The following is an 18,132-nucleotide window of genomic DNA, read 5'->3' on the forward strand; positions in this document are numbered from 1 at the left end:
CTGATAAACATTCTACAACACTGGTTGTTTTTAAAGCTTTGTATTTTTTTTCCACTTTGGTGAAATGGTGTCTCTTTGCTGCTTTTAATTTTTGTTTTTTATATTCCTGACAACTGAGGAGTTTTGAAATTTCTTTTTTATAGATATATGCTTTGTGATGGAGAAGCCTTTTGGAAGTTTTTGTTTTTCATCTCTGATTCTGGGTTACAAGGGTGCTACAGTTCAAGTGGTTTTCATATAATTTCTATTTTAGGAATATTTTTAAGTCCTTTATATAAGTACCTCTGATTTGTAGTTAATGTTTTCTGGGGGGGAAAGATTTTGAATGTTAATGTTTTAAGCAGTGTTTAATATATATTGATTGATATTTTCTTTTTCCTTAGTTTTGTATTGTTTCTATAAATTTCATGAGTTAAACCGGTAGAAAATTCACATAGCCAGGGACCTGTGTATTAAATAACACTAATTTGCTTAAAATTTAAATCATGAAATAACCAGGTCACTACTACATACTGTGTGCTTCATGTTCAGCCATTTTTAAAATATTAAAACAAGGACAAATTTGTAGCTGGGAAATGGATTTTGGTTAATATAGGTTCTCGTAAGCTATAAAATATTTAAATGTGTTAGATGGGCTTAGTAAAGTTATTAATTCTCTGTAAATTCCACAATCCTTTTCTGAAACCATTGAGGCCAGATGTGATTCAGAATTCCTAATTTTATAGTTTTCAAAGTACTATGATACATATACTGTATGTTACACAGTATCTTCAGAGGAACTTTGGGTTGCATCCCATAAACATACAGCAAAGTATATGAATGTTCTCACTAAATGGTATAAAAGCTTTTTTATTCTTTTTATTGTTGAATAATATTCAGCGATATGGATATATTACCTTTTATTTATTCATCTATACCATTTGATTTGTTCCCAGTTAGTGTTCTATGAACATTCACATACTTTTTTTTTTTAATCCTTACCGGAGGATTTTTTCTTCTTTTTTTTTTCTTCTTGATTTTTCTTTTTTTTTTTTCTTTTTTTTTTTTTTAGAGAGTAGAGGGGAGGGAGAGGGAGAGAAAGGGAAAGAGAAAGAGAAAACATCAATGGGAGAGAGACACCTCAACTGGTTGCCTCCCACTTGTGCCCTGACCTGGACAGGGATCAAGCCTGCAACCAAGTACATGCCCTGGAGTGGAATTGAACCTGAGATCCTTCAGTCCATGGGCTGACACTTAGCCGAACTGGCTGGGGCAATATAATGTCTTTAAATTACAGCCTTTCTAGTGGATGTATATTGATTTTATGTGGTTTAATTTGCATTTGACTAATGATATTGAGCATCTTTTCATGTGCTTTTTAGCCATTTGTTATATTTGGAGAACTGTCCATTTAAACTTTTGCTAATTTTTAGGGGGAGGGGTTGTCTTTTTATTACACAGTTGTAGTAGTTCTTTATTCTGGATACAAGTTCTTTATTATATATATCCTTTGCAAACATTTTCTCCCAGCCAATGTCTTGTCTTTTCATTTTGTTATCTTTTTTTAGTGAGAAATGCTCTTTTCCCCAGCTTTATTAAGATAAAATTGATAAATAAAACTGTATATATTTAAGGTATACAAGATGGTGATTTCATAAGCATTATGAAATGATTATAATCAAGTTAATTATATCCTTACCTCACATAGTTTCCATTTTGTGTGTGCATGTGTGTGTTGAGAACACTTGAGATTTACTCTCTCAGTAAATTTGAAATATACAATGCAGTATTATCTCTAGTCATGATATGCTGTACATTAGATCCCCAGAACCTATTCATCTAATAACTGAAAGTTTGTACCCTTAGGCCAACATATCTCCAAATCTCCCAATCCCCAGTCCCTGGTAACCACCATTCTACTCTCTGTTTCTCTGAGTTCGACTTTCTTTCTTTTTAAGATTACATATATGAGTGAAATCATACAGTATTTGTATTTCTCTTTCTGTCTAGTTTATATCACTTAATCACTTAGTATAATATCCTCCACGTTCATCCATGTTGTAGCAAATGGGATTTGCTTCTTGTATTACTGAATAATTCTGTTGTATATATGTACCATATTTTCCTTATTCATTTAATCATCAGTTGACAGGTTGTTTCTGTGTCTTGGCTATTGTGAATACTGCTACAGTGAACGTGGGATTACAGACACCTTTTCGAGATACTGATTTCATTTCCTTCAAATGTATATCCAGAAGTGGGATTGCTGGATCATATGGTAGTTCCATTTTTAAGTTTTTGAGGAACCTCCATACTGTTTTCCATAATGGCTGTATCAGTGTACATCCCCACTAACTGTGTACGTGGGTTCCCTTTTCTCCACACCCACACCAACACCAACACCTACATCTTGTCTTTTTTACAATAGCCATCTTAATGTGTAAGGTGATATATCTCATTAATTTTTTTAATAAGACTTTTTTTTTTAATCCTCACTTGGGGATATGGGTTTTTGTTGTATGTTTATTATTATTGATTTTAGAGAGAGAGAGAGAAAGAAAAAGAGATAGAAAAAATCTATTGGTTGCCTTCTGTATGTACCCCAGCCAGGAATCAAATCTGCAACTTAAGTATGTGCCCTGACTAGGAATTGAACCTGCAACCTTTTTGTGTATGGGATAATGCTCCCCAGCAAACTGAGCCACCTGATCAGGGCTCATTAATTTTTTCATTTGTATTTCTCTGATGGTTAGTGATATTGAGCACCTTCTCATATACTTGTTTGGGCATTTGTATGTCTTTGGAAAAATGTCTATCTAGGTCCATTGCCCATTTTTTAATTGGGTTCTTTTTGCTATTATAAATATGATTGTTATGTTAATTCCTTTCGTATAATTTGTTGTTAGTACATAGGAACGCAGCTGATTTTTGTATGTTGATTTTGCATCTTGCAACTTTACTAAATTTATGTCTGTTCATTTTCTTAATGGAATCTTTTGGGCAGCAAAAAGTTTTAATTTTGATAAATCTAGTTTATAAACTTTTTATACATGATACCTTTCATTGTTGTATCTAAGAACTGTTTCCCTAAATAGTAGGTTTAGCTCTTTATTTAAGTATTGTCCATTTTGAGTTAAATTTTGTATATGATGTTAAGTGTCTCATTTCATTTTTTTCCATGTGGATATCCAGTTGTCTTGGTACCATTTGTTATGGTGAGAATGGATCACAATCTTTCATAGTGCAGCTCGTGTTGATTAACATTTTTCCCAGGAAAAGGAAGTAATTTTTAAATTTGTTTTAAGTCAGAAAGTTCTTTGTGGGTTAGTGAATATAAGTGACTAAATAAAAACTGGTTTCTGCTGTATTTTATTACCACCCAGGATAGTTATTATAGATTATAGAAATGAAAGGTATTGAGCACCTTTTAAACTGAGCTTTCTGCCATTGTATTTCATGTTCTAAAGTTAGGTGTACCTATTAGTTGGTTTGGGCTGCTATAACAAAAACATCATAAGCTGGTTGGCTTTTAAACAACAGAAAGTCATTTCTCACAGTTCTGGAGCGTGAGGGTCTAAAATCAAGGCATAGCAGATTCAGTATCTGGTGAAGTCCCGCTTCCTGGTTTACAGTGTTTTCTCACTGTGGCTCACACGATGGAAGAGGCAAGGGAGCTTTCTTGGGCATCTTGTTTGAGGACCATCATCCCATTCAAGAGGGCTCCACCCTTAAGAACGAATCACCACCCAAAGGCCCCACCTCCTAATGCCATCATCTTTGGGGTTAGTATTTAAACATATTCTGTTCATAGCAGTAGGGATGTCATATAATTGGCAGTTAATTGGCTCATGATAGATATAGCCAGTAGACTATGATACTCTGTTTGAGCCCTAGCAAGTTGAGATTGAAACTCATGCTGTTACTACTTATGGCAGTTTGACTCTGCTTCTTCGAATGTGATTATGTACATATTTGAGCTTGTAGGTCCCTGGAGATATTAGGGTTACATTCTGGGTAGAGGATTTCCTCTCTAGGATTTTGGATCTGCCATATGGTGTTAAGCTGTTTGATGGAATGAAATCATCACTCTAGACTTGAGCCATGTATTTACCTACACTGTTACTACTAGACTGTTGGAGTCATGATGTAACGGTACAGGTCAACTAGACACGCTGTCGTGATGTTTGGAATATATGTACAGAGTCAGACATATTGTGGAGACTAAATTGAAGTCAGAATTGTCATTTTTAGAGCATCCTATATGGAAAGAGTTATTTAGCATTGTGAGAATTAATTTAATGGATGGACTCCACAAACATTTCCTCTCTAGGTCATGTTCTAGACATTTTTTTTTTTTTAATCTCTACTTCCATTACATCATGTTTCTTAAGAAATTAGAGTCACTTGTGAGCATTACAAATAGATAAGTGTCAAACATGCATTGTGTTGAAAGAATGTGAAATGTCTGATATTAACTCTTATTTCTTGTAAACTGTCTCTGTGGCCTAGTTTGTAGTCAGTTTTTGTTAAGTGTTTCATTTGTGTTTGTAAAGAATGTGCATTCTCTTAATTGTTGAGGGCAGGTTTCTGTAGACTTAAATTATCTTATTTCCTTAATTGAGTATTTGTGTGTGTGTGTGTGTGTGTGTGTGTATTTATAATCACTAATTCAGTCCAAATTCTCTTAGTTGTATAAATTTCCTCTCAGCTTATTCAGGCACATTAAATAGTCTTTTAAGTTCATATTGAAGAAATTTCTCCTAGATCCATACTCTATTTATACTCTGAGTTATACTCATATTCTAGTTATTCTTCAGGGTCAGTACATAGCTATCTTTGGGGGATCTTTATCGCCTCTCCCTTGTGTTAGTTTCCCTTTTTCCCCAGATACCATTCTCATTCCTTTCTTGGTTATCCCCTTGTTTTGGTGAAATTTCCCCTTCAGTAGCATCCTAAAAAAATGTGCCTAAAAGGTGACATTTTCGAGTACTTGCATATCTGAAAATGACTTTTCTGTCTTAATATTTATGATAGGTGGAAATAACTTCCTCTCCGTTTATAATGCATTGCTTCATGTTCCCTTGATCTCCAGTGTTGCTGTTGAGAAGTCTGCTGTTCTCTGCTTCTCCCAACTTTATTTTGATCCTCTCTTTGTCCTGGAGCTCTGAAATTTTGTGAAAAGGTGCTTATTTTGTTCTTTCATCTGTTAATGTCTAGCAGTCCTTAACTATCCACATTCAAAGGTATACTTATTGAAAACTGATTGAGAGGTATAAGCCCACAAGTTATTATAGTCTTCACAATAAGGGAACTTAGTTGGTTTCTTTCCTGGGAAACACCTGGTGCCAGAATCTTTGAGTCTTTTCTCTTGAGTTCCCAGAGGGAGACTCAGCTAAGGACTCTTGAGGGTCTGGCCATGATTTGGGGGAAAGGATTTGAGAAGGGAGCTGTCTCTATGTAGTCGGTATGTGTAGGTTACTTACTGCCCTGTTAAAGGTAAGATACCGCTCCTCAATTGTGTACAGATACTTTTTAAAAAATACATGTTTTTACTGATTTCAGAGAGAGAAAGAGGGAGGGAGGGGGGGGAGAAGGGGGAAGAGAGAGAGAGAGAGAGAGAGAGAGAGAGAGAGAAACATCAATAATGAGAAAGTCATTGATCGGCTGCATGCGCCCTGCTGGGGTTGAGCCCGAAACCCAGGCATGTGCCCTGACTGGGAATTGAACCTTGATTTCCTGGTTCATGAGTCTATGCTCAACCACTGAGCCAAGCCGGCTGGACACCATTTTTTTTAAAATTTCTGTACAAAATAAACTTCTGCTGGGGATAGAGAGAAGTAGTGCTAGTTTAGGTCACCAGGCTATGGGGAGGAATGGGGAAATCTGGGAGGCTTAACTGCTGAAATAGACTTTCAGCCAATCCTCATTCTTATCTCCACCTTTACCCTATTTTCAGAGGCACCTAATGCTCTCGATTCTTGAGCCCTTTGGTGATTTCTGCAGAGTTAGTATCTTTATGTAAAGCCTAGAGTGCCAATTTTCATATGCTTATCCAGTGTTTAAAATTATGTTTCTTTTTCCTCCATTACTATTGTCTTAGTGTAGTTTATTCCACTTATAAAACAATTACTGTGTTAATGCAGTTTGGAGAGAGCAAGGTGCAAAATATGTGTCTTAATTTTTCCACAAAAACCTTAAAATAAATTTTAATAACTTTGAAGTTTTAAAGAGTATTATTACACATTCACCAAAAGTTTAGGGGGTCCAAAAGGTCAAAACTATAAGATATTTTCCTTCTTTACTTCATGTACAATGGAGTGTTTCAGAGGCTACACGACGTGTGATATATTAACAGATTAAATGCAGAAATAGATGTCGCCTGCTCTTTTCAACTAAGTCAAACATTGAAGAGATCTGAAAAATGTAAAACAATGCCACTGTTCTAATTTTTTTTAAATGTTTCTTTTCATTAAAAATACCTTATAGTAACATGTGATGGGTTTATTATTTTAATTCCATTCATAAATACTTTGAAAATCTTAGTTTTCATTTCTAATATGGTGAATATCAGTAGTTGTAACCTACATACACAAAAATTCTTTGTGATTCTTAGTAATTTTTAAGAGAATAAAGTGTCATGAGACCAAAACTTTTGAGAACTTCTAGAGAATCCTAGATATAAATTGGAGCCCAGCCGGGCGTGGCTCAGCGGTTGAGCATCGACCTAGGATCCAGGAGATCGAGGTTCGATTCCCGGTCAGGGCACATGCCCGGGTTGCGGGCTAGGCAGCCAATCAATGACTCTCTCATCATTGATGTTTCTATCTCTCTCTCTCCCCCTCCTTTCCTCTCTCTGAAATCAATAAAGATAGATTTTTTTTAAAAAAAAATTGGAACTGAAACATGAGTATAACCGTATAAACATACTCAGTACTCCACTATATTTATCTTTACATACAACAATAATGTAATTAATCCTCATGTTCACTAAATTTAACACTGTGGTTTTATTCCTCTTCTGTTTTTTCTCCTAATAATCCTTAGAGGAACTAAGGGAAATTTAGATGAGAAATCACCTTAAGAGCCAAATGTTGAAACATGCAGTTTCGTTCCTAAGGGGGCAAAAGCTGGCTCTTGGGGAGCAAAAAAATATGTATGTACATCTTAGATACTTTGTTGCCTATAAACAGATATACTACAGTATATCTATAGTATTAAATGTCACTGGGGATGGGGGACAGTTAGGGAAAAAAGTCAAAAGGCTTCTTGGGAGAGGATGATAATGAAGACGAGGTTAAGAAATACTGTGTTGGAGATCTTAGAGCATGATCCTTTAACCTTTCTTTTGTTTGTATTTTTTTCTCCTGTCTCAGGCTTGTCCATAATACACACTAGAGAATAGAGGGTGTCACCACAAATACCAGTAGGGATCCAGTAGGTACCTTATAGAGGGAGGCAGCTAGGTGAAGCTTTAGCAACCAGAGAGCCCATACCTGGTCTCAGTCAGGGAGCTTGGCTCATCTATCACTCACTCCAGCCATTTGTTGCCATGCTGGAATATGGGTTGCCTGATTTTCCAAAAATCTAAGTCTTATGTTATACTTATTCTTTTTAAATATTACAAAACTAATTAAAATTATTTTTAAGCAACATATACATCAATCAAAACCTGTATGAGGCCACCCTCCCCCGCACACTCACATTACACACTGGTGTAGTTTCTTCTGGTATGATGGAATGTGTTTCCAAAATGTGACTCCTCTGCAGCTTTCTGAACTTAGAGTCATCTTGCTCCTGCTTGAATAGCTTCAGTGCTAGGACCTTCTGTCCCAGGAGGCTAACCTGTTCTATTTTTGGCTAACTCTAATTGTTTGAGGTTTCTGCCTCGTGGGAAGCAGAAATGTATATCTTTTTCAAACTTTAACCTAGAGCTCCTGGTTTGCCCTGAGACTACACAGAATAAAACTAACTCTTCTCTTATGTGACAAGTTTAATATTTGTGATGTGGGCTGTGAATTAAATTTCCATTTGTCCAGAAATGTAGAGCGTATTAGTCAAGAATTTAAAATTTGGAGTTGGACTACTGGGGTTTGAATCTTCTCTCCTCCTCTTAGCTAGCTCTGTGGTCTTGGGGCTTGTTACTTTAACCTGGTTATGCCTCAGTTTGTCCATTTTTAAAAGAACCATATTACTGCCCTGGCCGAGTGGCTCAGTTGGTTGGAGTATTGTCCCATACACCACAAGGTTTGGGAGTTCGATTCCTGGTCAGGGCACATGCCTAGGTTGCAGGTTCAACCCCTGGTTGGAGATGTATGGGAGGCAACCGATTGATGTTTCTCATCAATGTTTCTGTCTCTCTTTCTGCCTTCTCTGTAAAATCAATGGAAACATATCCTCTGGTGAGAATAAAATTTTTAAAAAAGCATATTACTATAATTTACCTAATTACTAGTGGGTAATACATGCAAAGCTCTCAGAACAGTGCCTAGTATATAGGAAATATTCAGTAAATGTTATTTGTTACCCAGATTAGGCATCCTGATTCCCATCAGTCGTTCTCCATATAACTAACACAGTTTTAAATTTTCTTACCATACGTAGTTTCTAGTTTATCCATTAATGGAAGTAATGTGGTGCCTTGTAGGAATACCTGGGTTTCTTTCTCTTATCTCTTGTTCTCTGTACCATCCCTCAAACTGGATCACAAGGACTTTTATCTTTATTTGTGTATGTGTATATAAATATAAACATACATATACACACATTTACTTATTCATTCTTGAGGAGATGATAGATTAAAAACCATTGGTGAGACAATCGGTGCGAGAGTTTGCCCCTCTCCCCCACTTCCCTAATAAAACCCTGATTTTATTCACACATTTTCAAAGCAGCCCCTATCTCTAATCATGGAGAGTGGGATCTCATAGGTTTAAAAGTCAGCCTTGGGGCCCTGGCCAGGTGGTTCAGTTGGTTAGACATCGTTCCATACACCAACATGTTTTGGGTTTGATCAGCCCAGTCAGGGAATAACTAGGATTCAACTTAAATTCCTGGTTGGAGCACGTATGGGAGGCAACTGATCGATGTTTCTCTTTCACATTAATGTCTCTCTCTCTTTAAAAAAAAAATCAATAAAAACATATGCTCCGGTGTGGATTTTTTTTTTTTTTAAAGTCAGCCATAGGATTTTAGTATGGCTGTGTGACTTTTGACATAGGTATGTGATGCAGTTCTGGCCATTGAGACCTGATGAGAAATCTACTGATGGGAATTGGGTGGGTTGGGAGTTTCTGGGAAATGTTTCCTTGTTCCTAAAAGAGATGCACATGAAGAGATGGCCTCATCTTTTCTCCTGGTTATTGCTGAGTCTGGGTAAGAAGCTTGTTTCACTTTCTTCCTAGAGACCTGGGTGTTGGGTGGAGGCATCATCTGTTGATGGTGGACCCTTGAAGATATTGTTGAGCTACTGCACTAACTAATCCTGGAACTGGCCTTTTTTCCTAATTTCCTGTTATGTGGTAAACCTTTCTTATTTATGCTGCTTTGAGTTGGATTTTCTTTCTTTGAGCTAAAATAATCTTAACAGATAATGAAGTCAAGTTATTTAATTCTGTTGTGGCTGGCAAATTGGATAATTTGTATTTATTTAACCTCATGGAGTTATGAGGAATAATTGAAATAATATAAGTAAAAGGCATTTTGTAATTCCACAGATTTATAGTTCTGTTCATTACCACAATCAGTATTTGTTGCGGATAGAACGTTTCACAGAGAGTGAGGCTTTGCCTGTCTTTGCTAATTACCAATTGTATTAATATTGTGCAGGTCACTGGATCCTTTAATTAGTCCTCTGTAAAACAGAATTATAATCCTGTGAAAGGAACGAGTCTGATCATTGTGGGATTACCACCTGAAAGCCCTTGTATAGATTAAGTCAGAAGGTACAAATAGATAACTCTTTTTGTTTTGAAATATCTATGTGAGAGAGAAATATTGATTGGTTGCCTCCCATATGCGTCGTGACCAGGGACCAAACTCCACCCTTTGGTATAAAGAATGAAGGTCCAACCAACTGAGCCACACTGGCCAGGGAAATAAGTAACTCTTTTCATTGAGGGAAGCATAATTTATTAACCGGTCATGTTGGGGATGCTTCCAGTTTCACAGTCGTTCTGCTGATCTTTAGTGTCTTGAGAAACTAGGTAAGCTCTACCATCAGTATACTGTACTTATTGGCTATGAATATCAACTCTCATAGCTTTATACAGATAATTGCTTTTAACCCAACCTTTTAACTTCTCCTATATATGTAATCAGTATGAGCATGTCATCAGTTTTCTTTTTGATACCATTTCTCATATCTGCTCTCATTCTTTTCTTCTACCCTCTCCCTAGTTATATTATTCCAAGACTATTCAACGGCCACCTAAATGGTCTCCTTTTCAGCAGAAACTGTTTTCTCTCCCTCTTTACTCATTATAAAATAAAGTCGAAGGAGATGCTTTCTGGACCTAGCATTCTGTAATTTGTCAATTATTCTTTTCATCAATTCGGACTCTGTTATGCCCAAAAGAACTCATCTTTGATTACATATTAGAATTAAGTTAAAAAACTCTCATCTGAGGACAGTAGAATTCAATTACATAAAGCAAAGAAGTTATGTATGAGTACCCCTTGCAGAGCTAGACATGTCAAGAAATGTAGATATATATAGCTGTATATGATTTTTTTTTCTTTTTTTTTTTTTTTTTTTTAGTTTTCCTGAGGTTTGGGAAATAAAAGGAAGAAGCTTATTCTTTTAAAGCTTTTGGGGAAATCTGTTTCATGTATTTTCTTTTCTCTTCCAGCAGAAGTTAAAACGACAGGGTGGAGCATAAGTAGGTTTGCAGTTTTTCATATGGAAAAATAATACAATAATTAATAAATAATAATACAAGAATAAAGTTCACGTACTCACAACTGTAAACCTACTTTTGCCCCACCCTGTACTATGGAAATCGATTCATTACTCTTAGAGAACTAATAGGTAAAACGTAAGTTTTCAATTTAATCCATATTAGGTTGGGAGTGTTTGCCAGCCATGAAGTTCCCTAGACATCTAAACTTGTTTTTCTAGAAAAGAAAAATATTATTTAATAACTTTGTATAGAAAGATGGATGAAAGCCAAAGTAAGAATTCTATGCATAGTTGGTGTTAATTTGGAAATCTTTAAAGATATAAGTGAGGTCATCTTCTGTCACATCATCATAAAATGCCCACGGAAAATACTAAAACCAACCATGCCAAAATTTGCCCATGTAACATTTTTAGACACAAAACATCATACTCAGTTTTAGTCCTAGAAGTAGAGGAATAATCACAGAAGAATCCCAGAATGCAGAGTTGTGTTGTGTGTGTTTTTCATTAATTTGGCAATTTTAGATTTTCTGAGTCCTGATGAAAGATTGTTTTTATTGCCAACACCAAATACCACTTCTCCAACATTCCAACACCAAATAGGTGTGCCACAGTTCAGTCCAGTTCTGACACTAGCTGGAGTTAGTGTCAGACTCCACAGGTTAAAGGGCTCAGTCCCACAAGGTTGCCCTAACTTCAGATGCCAGTTTCAAGTATTGGCTCTTCCGTTACCTGCACTTCTGTCCAAGTTGGAGGGGGTCAGGGTCTATGAATATATGATTACTCAGAAAGTGAGTTTTTATTATGTTGCTCTTTAATTTGCCAGATTACCTTTTCTGTTTTTCCTTTCATCCTTATGCTCTGTGATCACTTACTACTTCTGCTAGTTAGAGGTTAGTAGAGGACAAGGCAGTATGTGTTTTCTTTTGAATGTTTGGTATTAGAATATAATTCCTCTTTCCTTCCTTCTTACTGTCTTTTCTTCCTTCCTAGCTACCTACACTTTTTTTTAAAGCTGCTTCTGTATGCCAGAGGATACAAGCCCTCATGGAGTTTTCCTTCAAAATAACCTCTTTTCTAGGAAATGACATCTGAATTTTCACTTGATGAGTCTTAAACCTTGAAATGTGAAGAGGACCAATGGTGGCTGTCTTTTATATTATAAAAATAACATTTAATTAGCATAATTGTAGAACCTTTTAGATAGTTTTTAGTAACTCATGATTTTAGTAGTTATAGAGTCTTAACATGTGGGTGTTTAATTACTGTAGTCAATTTCTTCCATCTCTTTATTCTGTAGGATAAACAGCATAAAAGTGCTGTAGTTCTAATAAGGTGAATTTTTGGTAGTTCTAATAAGGTGAATTTGAAATATGTGCTTCATTAAGGAATGAGAAGTGTTTTTAATTTAATAAATAAGCACTTTATTACAAAAATCACTTGACCTTATAATCATTCTTTAATATTGATTACATGTGAAAGGTTGTTAGATGATTTTTAAATGATAAAACTTGTCATAAAAGACAGTAATAGGTTATGCACTATAATTTTTATTAACTGAAAAATTACATGTTTTTCCTGATCATATGTGATTCCTTTATTGTTATGTGTTGAATTTTATGCTCCTTATACAAAAACTAGAAAACAAATATTTTTTAAAATTTTTCACTGCATGTCTTGTCCAGTATTATTACTTGCCCAGGTGTTTGCTATTTAAAATAACTTAAATCTTAGAAATTTTGGGTGACAGGTGGCATTTTGACTAGAGTAGAGAGGAGATGATGCTTACATTATTTAAAACCAGCCGTTATGAAATGATGCTATTGTTGGATGCATTATCACACTTTTTTTTTTTCCTGTAGTGAGCTGGAAATAAGACTGTTGTTTTATAAGTTTGAATATTTTATTTTTTAAATCTCTCAGGGAGGAAAGGAAAACAGTTATTCAGTGTGTATTTTGATTTACATTGACTGCTTTTTATTATTCCTTCCCAAACAGACACTCCTTGAATATGCAGAGAAATGGAAAACTTCAGAAGATCCCTTACCTTTATTGGAGGTATACACAGTGGCTATCCAAAGTTATGTTAAAGCCCGACCTTATCTTACCTCTGAATGTGAAAATGTAGCATTGGTTCTGGAACGCTTGGCATTGTGAGTAGACCTTTGAGTAAATAAAAAATTAGATGTAGCTTTTTTGTTTTAACTTTATATCTTAGCCCTTATGATAGTTTAATTTTAAATAGATTAGTTGTGGGACATCTAATAATGTTAGAATTATTCATGTTAGAATTATTCATTTTATTTATTTTAAATTTTAATTATTTTACCAATTTTCTATTTTTTAGAAGCTGTGTTGAACTTCTACTGTGTCTGCCTGTTGAGTTATCAAACAAACAGTGGGAACAATTTCAGACACTGGTGCAGGTGAGAATATTTACCTATAAGTTTTAATATAGGTACATTTTAAGTTAGTTTTCTTTATTCTTAATAAATTATTGGGTTAAACTTTAAAACATCTAAGTAGCGACAAACTTTAATTGCTGTTACTAACACTAGTGTCTTGCATGTAGTAGATGCTCAATAAATATTTCCTAAGTGAATATACGCATTTAGATAGTTTGGTTGAATGATGCACTGTTCTTTAAGATCAGAGAACTAAAGGACTTTCCCAGAGCAGTAAGGGAACACAAAACAAAATGTCCTCATTTGTATTTAGAAAATTTAACTAATGTTGAAAATCTGCAGTATGCTTTGTCATAATTTAGCATATCTCACTTAATTCTTATGAAAACTTTGTGGGGGTAGGAATGTTTTTCCCGTTTTAAAGGTGAGGAAACTGAGGCTCATACTCTAAAATATTTATTTGCCCATACTTATGCAGCTAATGTCACAGATAGTTATTTGAACCCGGGTTCTTCATTCCAAAGCACATGCTTTTTTTCCTAGAGTTGAAAGCACATGCTTTATCTCTTTTATTTCATGATTTTTATTCTACTTAGACGAATATTGCACAGTTTTGCACTTTGTTATTTTGGAGCATTTTCAAGAATGTTAAATTTTGTTTCAGGCACTAGATTGTGCTGGATACATTATAACTTCAAGTAAATTTTGATTAATTAGTTAAAAAGATTGTTCCTGCTAGCTAGTTTTAAAAAGTGTAGTTATTTTTCTGTAGCCAGAGTTCTTAAAATATCCTTTGGCCTTATGTTTTTCTGTAGGAGGTATATAAAAGACAATTAGTCTCAAATTTTAGAAACATGTGAAATACATTATAGAGAAATCAATTTTCCTATGTAATATTAAGCATTAAGCTCTACATCAAATGCAAAATTCTTGAAGGTAGGATTCGTATCTTAATACCATAGAATTCTATTATGTCTTACACATGATAGATACTTAAAAACTGTTTGTTGAAATGAAAGTGTCTTGTCCTATTTGTCACATTGCAGCTAACTTTTTGATCATGCAATTTTTACTTCAGCATATCATTCCTTGTGTCTTAGGTTTTTTCCTAGCATGTTTATTTTTAGGTAAATAATTCAGAACTTCTCACTGTTTGGCATTCAGAGACACTCTATCACAGAATTAAATAAGTTGTTTATAGACAAATATAATACTGAATCCTTCATGCTACTTTATTTTTTTTTCTTTGTCAGCATAAGATAAATTTCTAAACTTTCCTTTTTGAAACAATAGCACTTAGTCGATACTTTTAAAAATGAGTTAATGAGAAGGAAATAACTGTTTAAATTGTTCTATGGTAGTTTTCTGCAATTGCTCAAAGAAAATTTCTTAAAGCACTTGAAATTGTTGCAATGGGAACCTTTTTATGGTGTAGAGGAATAGATGTTTTGTATAAACATAGCATGCTGTTTTAAGAGTTTCCATGACACTTTTATTTTAGAGCTTCCTCAGGGTTATTTTATATCTGCTTAACAGCATTTGTTTTCATTTTGCTGTGTGTTAACTGTTTAACAGTTCTTTACCCCACTAGAGGATAAGCCCAGTAAACGCAGGGACTAGTTGTTCTCCTCCCCAGTACTTTGTCCATAGAAATTTTCAGTAAACATTTTCTGAATTGAATAAAAATCATTGGTCTTTTGTGGCCTGAAGAATATGCCAATTGTATGAACATTTGGAGAAAACTAATAAGCAAGGTTCATGTCAGCTTTAATAAGATTTTGCCAAGGCTATATAGTGAATGAACAAATGAAATTAGTTGTTTTCAACTAATGCATTTAGTTGTTTTCTTTTCATAAGTCTCTTATTGAGATACGTGTAAGTTGTCACTTAGGCCTTGATGCAGATCTGTCACTTATTAATGGTAGAAATTTTGGGGAAAATTTTTTTATTATCACAGAGGATGTAAAATGTGTAAGGTCTTTTATGCTATAGATATTTCGATAGCTTCCTTGAGAAATAACTTTGCTCTTGATTTAGATTTTGGGGGAAAAATAATATAGACTTACTTATAAAAATACATTGTTTTTATTTAAAATTTATAATTGATATAATGCCTATCCTTGAGATTTGACTTTAAAAATCAGAAGTAAAGGAATTTAGTATTTTGTAATATGACATGAAAATTTTAAGATAAAAGTCTTATTTTTCAAAAGTTTAGTATTATATTTAAAGCCTGATAAGCTTGCTTTTAAAAATCTGTTGTAATTCTTTGGATGTTTATTTAATATTTATAGGTAGCTCATGAAAAGCTGATGGAGAATGGCAGCTGTGAATTGCATTTTTTAGCTACTCTAGCTCAAGAGACTGGGGTGTGGAAAAACCCGGTACTGTGCACTATTCTTTCCCAGGAACCATTGGATAAGGATAAAGGTAAATTTTCTAGAGAGAGAGAAAAAAAAGAATCATTAGACCAAAAAAAAATAAGTACTTAAAATTGTTTTGATATAATTCATATCGATATTCCAAACAAGGACCGTTTAATTACATTTTATCTAAGGTGCTTGAGGCCCTTCATTTTTATTTTATTTGGGGGAAGGATGTATATCTAGGACTTTATAATCTTATCATTACAGAAAAACTAAATTTTTTTCAACATCTTTTCAGTAGAGGAATTCCCTTTACAACATCCTGACAGGTGGCAATCTGGCTTATATTTGATAACTAACTTACTTGACAGATGGAGATGCAGAAATAGGGTAGTTAAATGATTTTCTGTAAAAAAGAATACAAGATTAATGCTAGAACTCTCAAGTCTTCTGTCTCTAAGATTAGTACTGTTTCTCAAGCAGCTTATTGCTCAGTCTTATTTGTATCCAACTATGTTGTTATTATATGAGCTTGGCAGTAAAGATCCCAGTTAAACTCAAACTGGCTGGTATCCTTTTGGAAGTAGATGGCTAAATCGCTAATACGTATAACGATGTTCAGAGTTCAAAAATTGCATATACCACAAACAAGGGCACATTTGTTGTCTTTAGTACTTTTCTTGAGATTATTTTGGAAAGTGCCCAGCTTTTACCCTAACCTTTCCCAAGGTATTTAATTAGAGAATTAAATAAGCTGCTTCCATTGTTTACTGCAGCTTTTCCTGTTGGTTGATCACAAGCTCTTAACTATTTTGTAGTGTGTTAGCAAATTATGAATGCTCTGAGAAGGGAGTATAGAGCCCTTGTGAACTCTTCTGGAAGGCTTCCCTACTAATCTGCAAACTTGTCTTCAAGTTGGTTGTTCCTACATGACCCCCCTTCTTACCATTTCTCCACTGTTTTTCTGATAGTTCATAGCATTGTTATCTGTCTTCTTAATTTTCACAAGAAGTTTATTTTTAGTACCCCTTTCCTTTGTGGATATCCACAGATTAGCTACAGTGTTCTGAAGACCATAGAGAAATGGAGAGTAGACATTCATTATTTAAAATAAGAAGAAGAACATTTAAAAGCTTAGAATCTTAGATTTTTTTTTGCCATTGGCATATTAGTTTTCTTTCCATTATATTAATACCACTATGTTTTTACTCCTATAATCAAATTATACTTTCTAATGTTCTCAGCTTTTAAAAATATTGGATGTAATACATTAATAATATCAAATTACATTGTATAGTTCCTGACAATTTGAAATGTGCTTTTGTATGCATGGTTTTATTTAACCCTCACAATGATCCTATGAAAAAGGTAGGCTCTTTATTGTTCTATTTTACATATCAGAAAATAGAGGCTCAGAAAGGTTACTTGTGTTTTCTGCATCACATTGCCAGTGATGTGAGGCCAAGGCAGGAATTGAAATCAGGTCCTTAACGTCTGTCCTCTTTATAATATAAACCTAATAAAATAAAATTGCATCTAGGTTAAATACAGAATTAACTCCTTGCCCTGGCTGGGTGGCTCAGTTGGAGCGTTGTCCCCTGCACCGAAAGGTTACGGTTTGATTCGCAGTCCGGGCACATATGGGAGGCAACCAATCAATATTCCTCCCTTCCTCCCTCCCTCCTTCCCTCTCCCCCTCTCCTCCCTCCCCCCTCTAAAACATCAATAAAAACATACCCTCATGTGAGGATTAAAAAAAGGAATTAACTCCTTTTTTCTGTTGTCAATTTCTGAAGAGTGTTTTGGCAAACTCACACATTATGCTAAAGTATGAAAATGAAACTTCTATCTTAGCAGAGATTTAAAATTTATTTTAAAAGAAAGGGTGCTCAGTTTCCTTACTTGTTTAAATGTGCCTAACATGTCTGTGTTAACAAATGTCTGCCCATCTCTGTGCTGCTTTATTTCTTGGTCTTCACCTGACATAGCCACTGGAATAATTTGGACTGTGCGACCAAGAAGAGTTTCTACAATGGCAGATGGATTGTAGGTAGCCAGACTCATACAACTCATGAAGCAACTGGAGAAATATTATATGATTAAGGAATTTTGCAACCATAATCTTTACTTTGTTCTGTTACTTAGAATGCATCTTTGATGGGAGTTATTTTATGTATAATCACAAACTATTCATTTCCTCCTTTGAAAAAGTCAAAGAAATTAACATTTTACACATACATAATAATTTATTTACATTTCAAACTTGATGATTCAAAAGGATGGGAGCTTTTTATATTATATATTCAGCCCCTTGGTTTAACTTAATCTCATCTACAGCAACTTTGAAGAGGAGCTAGACTAGAGCTCAGAGAACAATGAGTACATGTCAGTAGGCATTGCTCATTAGTTTGTTTATAGTGAAGCCTTTAAGTTTTGATGTAGTATTTCAGTGATTTTTATCTGCTGTGCCGTGAGGCATACCGGT

At 34.6% G+C, this 18,132-nt stretch overlaps 1 protein-coding gene across 1 annotated transcript in view; it reads left to right on the plus strand.

Moving 5' to 3' along the window:
- ZNF292 (zinc finger protein 292) overlaps positions 1-18,132 on the plus strand; it is a 74,991-nt gene that overhangs the window by 23,501 nt on the left and 33,358 nt on the right. Inside the window, exons 3-5 of the mRNA XM_081140116.1 lie at positions 12,875-13,029; positions 13,224-13,302; positions 15,576-15,711. Coding sequence (XP_080996242.1) covers positions 12,875-13,029; positions 13,224-13,302; positions 15,576-15,711 — 370 coding nt within the window. The remainder of the gene's footprint in view (positions 1-12,874; positions 13,030-13,223; positions 13,303-15,575; positions 15,712-18,132) is intronic.

Source organism: Miniopterus schreibersii (assembly GCF_964146895.1).
Source record: "Miniopterus schreibersii genome assembly, chromosome: 6".
Lineage (NCBI taxonomy): Eukaryota > Metazoa > Chordata > Mammalia > Chiroptera > Miniopteridae > Miniopterus > Miniopterus schreibersii.